Source organism: Globicephala melas, chromosome 13 (assembly GCF_963455315.2).
Source record: "Globicephala melas chromosome 13, mGloMel1.2, whole genome shotgun sequence".
Taxonomy (NCBI): Eukaryota; Metazoa; Chordata; class Mammalia; order Artiodactyla; family Delphinidae; genus Globicephala; species Globicephala melas.
Window position 1 is genome coordinate 15,452,181 of NC_083326.1, and position 11,826 is coordinate 15,464,006.

Consider the following 11,826-nt stretch of genomic DNA (forward strand, 5'->3'; position numbering starts at 1 on the left):
TGTATGCAGGAGATGTTATAGCAAATATACAAACATTCCTTAGGTGTCACCCAAGCTGTCACTGCCTCATTCTCACTAACAGTACCCTAATATCTTTTGGGGAATTTCCCTATACTTCATGGATTGGTGCTGTTTGGTGGAAGCCAATTGACACGTCCCATGAGCCAGGCTGCAGTGAGTCATTCAGAGACGATACAGGAGGGTGAATCCCATTACTTGGGCAGAAGACACATTTTCTTTCTCCCACTATGTGGTGTGAGAATAAAGGCTCTGAAACAGTGGCAGCCCAGTTTTGTGGCTATGAATGGAGACCTTGGAGCCACCTAGAGGCCACAGTGCAGAGACTGTGGATGGAGCTCATTCTGTAGGAAGCTGACAAGAGAAACAGAAGTTGAATCCTGAATATATTGCTTGAGCCTCCAGAAAAATTCTCACCAGAAGCCATCCTTGTTTGTAAAATTTTAATATATGTGAGCAATAAATTGTCTTCATTTTTAAAAACAGTTTAAGATTGTAAAGCCCATTTTATTATACTCATAAATGACAAGAATTGTTACAGTAGATAAACTACGAGAGAAGGGAATGCATTGACCTCTGTATTGCCAAATTTGTGCATTTTATCATTGAATAAATTAGATGAGAAATCGCAAGAGCTGTCTAATAACAGCAAAATTTCCCAGGGAATATTTCAGGTGCCCTGGACTGACAGGAAGGAGATCAGCTAGAAAAGACCCAAATTTTATAACAGAAGAATGACGTGGGAAAGAAAGAATTGAAGAGATGCAGACGTCCAAGGGAGTTACATCTGTGACAAGAGTAGCAGAAGGCACCTCCTGGCAGGAATTACCTCAGCCAACCTTTTAATCCAGAAGGAGTTGGTACCAATTTATTGTGTTGTCCTGGATGAAGATTTTCTCTGGATGTTGGATGAAGGCGAGATCCTACAGAATTACAACAGACTATAAGATAATCCGGGTCCTTTATGGCAAAGACCTTTCTAATACTGTTCCACAACATGATGTAACTTACTTTCAGAGAGAGCTACAAACATTTGGCCTCCTAGGGAAGGATTGGGATAGTGAGAGACCCAGCTCATGGGACAGAGAATTCTCTGCTGCTGCCATAAAAATATTTTGTCCCTTTTCATCATATACTAGGAACTGTGAGTACAGAACACTTTTAAACAAGTAAGCTTCACAGGCATCTAGCTATCCTTCCCGGATGATAAATATTTTATCTGAAGCAAGGGGAAAGGCATATTGTTGGCAAATACCCGGTGTTTCTAAATAAATAGCCCTTATTTAGAAAGGACCATTTTTGTCCCTTATGTTTCTGTGAAAACAAAGAAACAAACAAAAAAATAAATGAAGGGAGAAACATGTCCCAGTGAGTTTATAATATCTGCCTGAAGAAGAGGAAAAAAGGAATGAAAAGCCGGTACAGTGGTGGCCAGGGATAGCGTGCAGAGACCCTTCTGTAGGTGAAGGGAACCTCCCGCTGATCTGGTCTCTGAAGGACCAGTGCCAACTCCGAAGCCCAGAACGACTGGGTAATTGAAGGGTGTGACCGGTAGGTCAGGGACAGTACTGGTGATTGGCGCCACACCTGAAACACATGATAAGCAACCCTCTTGGGCCACATTCTATCTTTTGCTGCTCTAGAGTTTCCATCCCCTTGTGATTACAATAATCAGATTAAGATCTGTCATCCCCCATTTCCTCCATCCTTAGGTTAAATTAATCCAGATAGCCTTGATTCATAAAGTTCCCTGAAATTTTCACCCAACTTCCACACTATGGTGCTTCCTGCCAAGTGATGTGTGCCCTGCTATTCATTTTCTGACCACTCGTTGATATTTGTGACTTGTTTTAAAAAATGATAGACCGCTGTGAAGGGTCTATATTGAAGTCTTTCCGGCGAATTGATCATTCTTCCTCTTAATGAGTAACTTTTCCTAAAATCAAAGCTGCCTGGTTTATAAATCCCCAGTTGGCAGTGTTTTCCAGACCAGCGGTACCGATGGACAACCTCTGCCAACTGGGCTTCTTAGGAACTTCCTCCTGGCAACCTGTTTACTCTTATTTTGAAGGTAATGATAAAGCATTTCGGTGTATCCACAAATAGCAGGATAAGTGTAATGGTTAACAAACCCATTTCAGGAAATTACTGACTTAAATGAAATAAATTCATCTCAACTGGATCATTTTCCACACCTCTGGACACCAATTCGTGTATGTGTATTCAGTAGTGTCCTTTAGAACTTTCTGTACATATTCTTCCATATTTTGTTTTAAAAGTGAAGCCCTCCTTAATATTCAGTATTTAACTTTATTTCAGTCTCTCTGAATTCGATCACCTTCCTTTTATTTAAAATAATTACATAAAGGCGAGACCCCGTTTTCAAATGTTTACAATAAAATGCATTATGTAGCAGAACATCTAAATACAAAATATAGCAATATAATGCAGGACCAATTACCAGAGTGTCAAAATGAATACATCAAGCAAAAATGGGCATCCCTATGACGTCAGTTGACGCGGCCTCTGTGCTAACAGAGGAGGAGACGGGAAGGTGACAGTGCTTCTTGAGTATGGTTATGGGTTGTTGACCCTTCTGCTTTTATTTTAGGGAAGCGTTTTAATAAAAGGGCAGTTAAGCCAGGATCTTATCTAAGTGCAGCCCTCTGTCGCACTTAGCCGTGTGTGTGTGTGTGTGTGTGTGTGTGTGTGTGTGCGCTGACATACCTCTTGCTTTGTCTCATGCATTTCCTGCAATCGCGTTGGCTCTCACCGATGCCTGAGAGGGTTGACCCTACCCTTTCTGCTGCCGAAAGTACACAGCAGTAGGCGGTTTCAGCATGCTTCTGCCAGGTGCTAAAGTTTACTTTCCCTGGCAGCTGGGGCTCCAGCTCTCTAGTTTGATATGTAGGCAGGTCATCCTGAGTCAGAGAAACCTTCACTCCAACCAGGAATGATAGAAAGACTATTCTGAGGGGACGTTAGCTCTGGACAGAAAAGGGTGAGTACGCTTAGACCTTACTAAAGTCACTGACCCGAGGCGGGTGCTGGGCTGGTCACTTTCCTTCTGGGGTAAGGGAGGTGTTTGCATTTCAAATTCATCTCCTGATGATTGGGAAGGTACAGTTTAGAAGCAGATCCCTTCACAGAGCTACTTCTTGGTGTAACTAGGAAAAAAATAACTCAAAAGAGAAGTCAACCATTTATGGAAAATTATAGGGAAATGATTTAGCTGTACTACTGAGAGTTTTCAGTAAATATTCAGTATTTTCAGCCTCTTAGTCGGTATTGGTTCTTTGCCTCTGCAGAGGATCTTCCTTGAAGTGAATACATTTTGAGAAAATTATCCCTTGATATCATGTGCCCCATTCTATTCCATACAGCTCGTTAACAGAAGAGTCTGTACTCTATTTCTACACCCCTTCTTCTCCCATTCTACTTCTGTGTTTCCACAGGAGATCCAAAACATCTGGTATCTGCTTCAATATTTTACTGCAAATTGGCTCTTCCTCTCATGTTTTCTATTTTTTTCATCATTTCATCGAAACTTTAGTCATCTTTGCAGTTCTATTCTCAAATGAAATACACTAGATTTCTAGTTGGAAAATTTTCTGGACATCGCTTCAGTTCTTCCTTTACTGAAATGATTGACAACTTGTTCCTTAAAACTCAGCCCTCCCTCGGCTTTAGTCATATCATTCTGGTTTTTCTTTTACCCCTGTAATAATGACTTCATGGCCTATTCTTTGTACACTACCCCCTTAAATACCGCTATTAACAGGGCATCCAGTCTTAGCTGTTTTTTCCTTCTAATTTTGCATATTCCTTCATTTTTTTCATCAAATACCTATTGAGCGCTTCTTATAGACATGCTCCATTCTAGGTGCTAGAGGGAAGGCACTGGATATATTTTAATGATATGACCAATTATATATCCTGATGGATCCAAAAAGGGCTGTAAGACAAGAGAACTTAGCGGTGACTCTAGAGATTTTTCTCTGATCAAGTGGAAGGATCGAGTTGCCATTGTCTGATGTGGGCAAAGCAGTGAAAGGAGAGGTTTTGGGTGGAAAAACCAGGGGTTCGAAATAGACTCGTAAGTATAGGATCTGCTATGGTTTGTGTCCCCCTGAAATTCATACGGTGGAGTCCTAATGTGGAGGTATTTGGAAATGGGGGTCTTTGGGAGGTAAATGGGTCATGAGGGTGGAGCTCTCATGATGGGATTTTTGTCCTTATAAAGAGAGGAAGAGGGCTAGTTCTTTCTCTCCCTTCACGTGATGATGATACAGCTAGAAAGAAGCCATTTGCAACCAGAAGAATGTTCTCAGCAGGAACTGAACTGGCTGGCTCCTTTATCTTGGACTTCCCAGCCTCCAGAACTTTGAGAAGTAAATGTTGTTTAAGCCACACAGTCTCTGGTAATTTATGATAGCAGCCTGAACTAAGACAGAATTTGTTTTAGAAATCCAAGTATAGACATTCAGAAGTGATAGTTGAAGTGATCTAAATTGAAGATATACATTTGGGAGTCTTCAGAATAGTGATAGTATTCAATGCTTTGATACTGGTTGAAATGACCAAAGAGAAGAGAACAGTACAAAGCAGCAAGCTATGGAGGATTCTGCTCCATAGGTGTTTTTGGGGAAAAAGGAGGAATCTGCAAAGGAGACTGAGAAGATACTTTTGAGGTAGGAGGAAAACCAAGGATTTTGTTGTCCTATGAACCAAATACAGTGAGGAAGAGGAAGTGACTTACAAGTTAAAGTTCTGTTTGTCTAAATAAAATAAGAATAAAACTGATCATTGGATTTAGTCATTGGAAGCATCTTCATCATGTTAGCAAGAGCAGTTTTAGTGCAAGTGTTGAGGAGGAAGGCTCCACCTGAATGAGGTTAGGAGACAATGGGAGGAAGGAATTGCAGGCTGCAAGACATACTGAGGGATCACTCATGTTCTTATCTTCCACTATCTCTCTGTACATGCTCACAGCTATCACATGTATATGTATTTCCTTCGATGGAGTACTATTCAGCCATAAAAAAGAATGAGATAATGCCATTTGCAGCAACATGGATGGACCTAGAGATTATCATACTAAGAGAAGTAAGTCAGACAAAGACAAATATCATATGATATCACTGACATGTGGAATCTTAAAAAAATGATACAAAGGAACTTACGTATAAAACAGAAATAGACTCAAAGACATAGAAAATAGATTTATGGTTACCAAAGTGGAAAGAGTAGGGGGAGAGAGGGATAAATTAGGAGTTTGGGATTAAAAGGTACACACTACTATGTATAAAATAGATAAACAACAAGGACCTACTGTATGGCACATGGAACTATATTCAATATCTTGTAATAACCTATAACGGAAAAGAATCTGAACTAAATCACTTTGCTGTACACCTGAAACTAACACAACGTTGTAAATCAACTATACTTCAATTATTGATAAAAAAATTTATATGTATATCCCAGGCTTCTCTGAGCCTGGTTTTTATGCAGGTTTCTCAGAAAAAGCCCACCAAACCCAGATAAATCAATCATGTCCTTGTCTTCCTATTTTGCCCAACAAGAATGATAAGTCCGCAGAAGTCAGTTTTCTTCCCATCCTGCTCCACTGTACACACAGAAAGGCCCAACCATTTGTGTCAGGCCTCACACCCTGATATTTTTCAAAATCTCACTTATTTCATTTCATTTTGGAGTGAAAGCACAATGTGACTGAACTTTTGAGTTTCTGTTCCCAGGAGAACGATGAAATGAAAACATAGAGTAACAAGAAGTCAGATTTGTGTCAATGAACCCTTTTGTTTCAGCCACATTGAGTTTCAGGTGAAAACAAGACATTGATGTAGAAAATGGAGATGTGATGGCTTAGAGAGGAAGATTAGAGGTAGGGCAGAGATGAAAGTGTATAGATTTTCTTTTTGATATTGACAGGAAGTAGCTAACAGCTATAGCTACTAGGTACAAATTATAACTAGAGCACAATTTTCAACATTACATAAATCATCCTGTGTAAGCAAAATCACAAAAGGAATTACTCTCAAACCTTCTTGCTTTCTTCCTGAATGAAAGAACTCAGTAAAAATATGAATATAGCATGTTCTCAAATGAAATCTCCAGGATATTGTGAGATTTATAGAAAACCCACATGCATTGTTTTTAATGGGGCCATTTTGAAACTTCAGCATTACAAATAAAATACAGTTTAAATTAAGGAGTTAAACTTTTCACAGGTAAAATTTTAGCATAAGTGCTTTTTTCCCTCAAGTGAAATTATGACCAAATGTATTGTTATATTTTCACTTTTAAATTTTATTCAATGATGGTTTGAATTTAAAAGTGAAATTTCTCACACTGTTTAGAACTTTAGGTTTAGAAATCACACCATAATAGTGTCATTTGCAGCTGAGCCCCATATAAAACTTCATTGAATTGTTCACTGATTAAGTTGCTGAAATTTTCCAGTTGGCTCTATTTGAGGGGCTTCCAGGGTCTCTCGGCAATGAAAACACAGTTAATAATTGTAAACTCTGTTTACTAATTTCATTAACCCAGGACCCAATTCAACCATGACTATCATAGATCAAAGCTCTTCTTTTTTTTCCCCCTGAAGTGGCAGTGTTAAATTGTGTTAGAACTCCTTTATTTGTTTTATGCAAATATAGTTTTGCACGTTCCCTCTCAGTAAGCACATTACAAAATAAATGCATTATATTCATTTAATGTTCATGTAATATTGAATACATACGAAAGATTATATGTCATATATTTCGAAGCTTGAAGCATGAAGTATACATTAAACCCATTATTCAACACAGGAATTACATTACTGAAGCCACTGAAACAATGTGTGTCTTCCTGCCCAGTTCCACCCACAAACTGCCTTGAATTATTTTGGAATGTTCAAACTTTCTTTATACTTAAAATAATAAACATAGGGGTGCTTCCCTGGTGGTGCAGTGGTTGAGAGTCTGCCTGCTAATGCAGGGGACACGGGTTCGTGACCCGGTCCGGGAGGATCCCACGTGCCGCGGAGTGGCTGGGCCCGTGAGCCATGGCCGCTGAGCCTGCGCGTCCGGAGCCTGTGCTCCGCAGTGGGAGAGGCCACAGCGGTGAGAGGCCCGCGTACGGCAAAAAACAACAACAACAACAAAAAAACATTATAATATGTTCATTGTAGCAAATTTACATAATAGAAACACACTCAATAGAGAAAGTAAACATGCTCGTTACTACTGTCACCCAAGAATAATGACTGTGTTCATGAGTTATTGAAAGTAATATGTATGAGGTACATAAGTAGATTGGGGGTACTTTCTTTAGATAGTTGGTATCATACTAAATATTCTGTTTTGTGTATTCCTTGTAACATAAAACAGAAGTCGATATTTATGTACATGTTATTAAATAATTCTTTAAAAATGTTTTAGTAATTTCAAGATATTTAGTTTGTGCAACAAAGGCTTTTTTCTGAAGCAGGTGGGGGCTATCTGCAGATTTGCTCTTAGAGTCTAAGTGTTGGGCCAGATGCCAAGTGGACAGAAATGCAAGATGCAAACCTTGTTCATGCAAGTTATGGCGTTTGTTACACAACTTGCCAAGTCAACAACAGGTCTTGAAAATCACTCATTTCACCAATGAAAAAATCATTTCAAATATATTTTTTATTTCATTGAACTTTCTGGTGAAAATTTCAAGAAAGGTATCTGATGCTGCTTATCAGGTACATTTGGACTGTGTACTCCTGACCAGCATACTGTAAATGCTAACTAACCACCCTTAACAAAATATTAAAGGATAAACACATACATCACAGTATTTACACTAAAGTGTTTAGAGGTTAATTCCTGCTCCTTGGTATAAATTAAAAACATATGCCCACACACAAATGTTGATAGCAGCTTTATTTACAATTGCCAAAATTTGGAAGCAACCAAGATGTTCTTCAGTAGGCAAATGGATAAATGAACTGTGTTACATCCATACAATGAAATATTATTCAGTACTATAAAGAAACGAGCTACCAAGCCATAAAAATACATGAAGGAATCTTACATGCATATTACCAAGTGAAAGAAGCCAATCTGAGAAGGTTACATACTGTATGATTCCAACGATAGGACATTCTGGAAAAGGCAAAACTACGGAGACAGCAAAAGAGTTAGTGGTTGCCAGGGGTTAAGGAAAGAGGGACAAAGAGGTGGAACACAGAGGATTTTTCAGGCAGTGAAACTGTTCTGTGTGATACTATAATACACGTCATCATTATACATTCTCCAAAACACACAGAAGGTACAACACCTAGGAATGAGCTCTAATGTAAACTACGGACTTTGAGTGATAATGATGTATCCCTCTGGGAGAATATTGGTTTTACTGGAGAAATAGGAAGTAATGTAATAGAGGACTATTTGGGGAACAGGAAAAACTGAGTAAGACACAGCCTTAGCACTTAAAGAAACGGAAGCATAATATTGTTCCCTGGGCACATAGGGGAGGGTGGCAGGGCACACAGGTTCATGACTAACACTCACCCCATCCCTGTAAACTGCTCCGGGAGGAGGTGTGAAAGTCAGGATGAAGGAGGCTGATTTCCTTTCAGTGGGAGAAGTGGGCTGGTTCTAAATGGACCAAGCAGCATCTGAAGTGACACTGGACAGAGAAATAGAATGGACTGGAAGGACAGCCACCACAGAAGATGGGGCATGCTCCTAGGTCTCTTCTGTGTCTCCCATCTCTGGGATTCCTCACAATCACTCTGTGAAAGAACGAGCAGGAATAATAGCAAGGACAAAAACACCGTCTGTGTCCTGCTACAACTTTGGTTCCATTATTTTAGTCTGTGTTTAAATCCTCACACTTATTTTTACTTCAGAATAGAGGCATTGCAGTGAATCAGGCTTCACTATCACCTTTCACGTGTAAGCTTTAATTTTACTGATTACGTACTTTAAAGTAATGTTTCCACATAAATGTTGAAAGTGTTTCTCAGGACTTGCTGTCAATATGTAAAACACTTATATTTGAATTAGGCAGTACCTTTGCGTGTTATCCCTGCCCATAAGCATTTGAGGAGACTATAAATTAAATCAAAGGATAGTTTACTGGTAATTCTCAGCCTAATATATTTTCTCTCTTAAAGTACACACAGATTGGAAAGTACAGATTTTATTCTTCAGCAGCCAAATCCATGGGATTATTTTGGAGCAAAGCAAGTATTTACTCTCTAAAATATAGTTGTGGAAGGCTAATTTATGTTATGATGTCTTCCGGGGTTCAGGTAGTACCTTTTTCCCTATTCATAATGTTCCAGCACAGGAAGTTGCCTTATTTTAGATTTTTACAAATATTACCTGAAAAAACTTATGCTATAGATTTAGTTTTCAAAGCTAAAATCTTTGAGTGTGAGCATTTAAACTCCAGCTCAAAAAATAAGCAATAAGTAAACAAGTCATCTCCATGTGTAAAGTGAAAGAACTCGATATGAATTGTGTAGTTTTTTAGGGAGTAGAAGCCAGATCTCAGTGGAGCATCACCTTTTCTGGACATTTCAGCAGATTCTGGGTCCCTCGTTACAGGGGCAGAAAGACCTTATGCTCTGTTTTTATTAGCGGTGGTTGCAAATAGTTTGGTATCAGGAAGTTTAGCTTGCCATGTTAACTTAATTTTCCCAGGCCACTCTAATCCCCATAACTGCAGTTTTTCTCTCCCAAACTGAATTGCCTGTGTGGAATAGCAGACTCCTTTCTTGGGCAAATTAATCTCTCTGTCTTTGAGAAACACTCATGGTTTTCTGAGTCAAAAATATCCCTTTTTTAAAAGTAACTGTTTTTCTCCCAATAGAAGCTTCATTTCTACTTCTGTACAAGCGTAATGAGCAAGTTTTATTATATTACTTGAAATTTCAGCTTTTTTTTTTAATGATTAAGCATCTGTTCTTCAATATTTCTCCCCTAAATGCTAGAATCAGCTCTCTACACTTCAGTGTTGTGTAGTGTAATATAAGAAACCATTTATTAGAATATATTTAACGAAGCTGTGATTTCCATGTTACTAAAACAAGCAAAGTGTCAAATCCTTGTGAATAACAAGAAACACTGTTAAACTCTTCATAAGGACTTTTTTTCTTTTTTATAAATCCATAGTGCCTACAACCTGTAATATGTATTAACATTTTACAGCCAAAATTAGCATGACATTAACAATACACAGATACTGGGCACTTTTTCACATCAAAAATCATAAACTTAAATTATACAATAGAATTTCTCAACCCATGCCTTACACAGAAGAAGAAACTGTTGCGGAAACACACTGTTCAAGTTGTATGTATGAGAAGGAGAAAGTCTCTTATGTTTGTGTTTAGCATCTCCTCTGGCCCCACTTAGTATCTGCTAGACAAATCACAGAGGCCACCTAGAGGATAGCAACAGATGATCTCTTTGAAGGTTTTTCTCAGTTCTTGGCTCCGGAGTGCGTATATGAGAGGATCAATGATGGAATTACACATGATTAGGATGAGATACAAGTTAAAGTGAGACATGAAGCACACACAGTATGGATTCTGGGGACAAGAGATGTAGAATATTAAGTGGAGGAAGAAGGGGGCCCAGCAGACAACAAAGACCCCAATCAATATGGTCAAGGTAATCGCCCCCTTCATGTTGGCACCTTGGCGGACGGCGCCAGTGCCTGGGAGGACGGCGATCCTCTTAATGTGAAGTCTGGCCATGAGGAACATGTGGACATAGAGAGAAGCCATGAGAGCCAGCATGGTAAAGAACACGGTGATGAGGCAGATGATCACAGCGCTGCTATCTGAGTAAATGATGAACAAAATGCCCGACACTGTGCAAGCTGCCCAGATACAACTTATGATGATCGCGACCCGCTTAACCGTCATGATGTTATGGTACCGGAGGGCATAAAAGATAGTAAAATACCTGTCCACAGCAATCGAAAGCAGGCTGCAAATGGATGCAAGCAAGGAGCTACAGATCACCGAGTCTATGACATTGTCAATATTCACGGTGAAACCTTGTGCGTCCGTGTCCGTGCTGTTTAATAGGGTGATGACAATGGTTTCTGACCCGTTGGAAACGCTCACCAACATATCAGCCACAGCCAGGCTGCAGATGAAGAAGTACATGGGTGAATGCAGATTCTTGTTCTTGGCGATTGCCACAATCACCAGAATATTCTCCAACAAGCTTATGACACCCAGAGTCACAAACACCTCAGGAGAGACAAAAAGTTGCTCGTAGCACCCTCCGTCTGAGTAGCCTTTCGCAAGGGACTCACTGGCATTGCTGTGCAGTCCGTAGGTGCTGTGGTTCCAGAAGTGGAGAGAAGTGTGCATTCCATGGTGATGGGTAGAGTTCATCCTGCACCTAGTGGATTCCGATCCCCTCTGGATTGACTTAACCTCCTGGGTCAGGTAGCGTCAGCGATTTTCTCCACGTCTTTACGTGTCTGAAAGTTAGAAGGCTGAAACTGGCATGCCTGTTGTGAATAAATGTCACATGCTCCGAAGCTTGAAATGGAGTTTTTAGTCTCTTTCAGGTACGCCTCTGATCAGAATCATTTCGAAATCTTAGGCTTCAAGATGCTCATTCAGTCGAGTCTGCTGTTCGCTTTTTTGTTCTCACTTCCACTTTAACTTGAGTCGCATGAATTCAGGTCTTTTCAAAATAATTTGCCTAGTAGCTGCTGTGCTATCGGGAGACAGATCTGTGTGCACATGCTCACATCAGCTGCCTCTCGGACGTATCGGTTCCCAACCTGAAGCTT

General features: G+C 39.7%; 1 protein-coding gene across 1 annotated transcript; it reads right to left on the reverse strand.

Annotated features, from left to right (window-relative positions):
• Nucleotides 1-10,375: 10,375 nt before the first annotated feature.
• Nucleotides 10,376-11,419, reverse strand: MC4R (melanocortin 4 receptor). The gene has a single exon (XM_030868285.2). It carries the CDS (start codon nt 11,417-11,419, stop codon nt 10,421-10,423), a length of 999 nt encoding a protein of 332 aa, XP_030724145.1. The 3' UTR covers nt 10,376-10,420.
• Between the last annotated feature and the right edge of the window lie 407 nt (nt 11,420-11,826).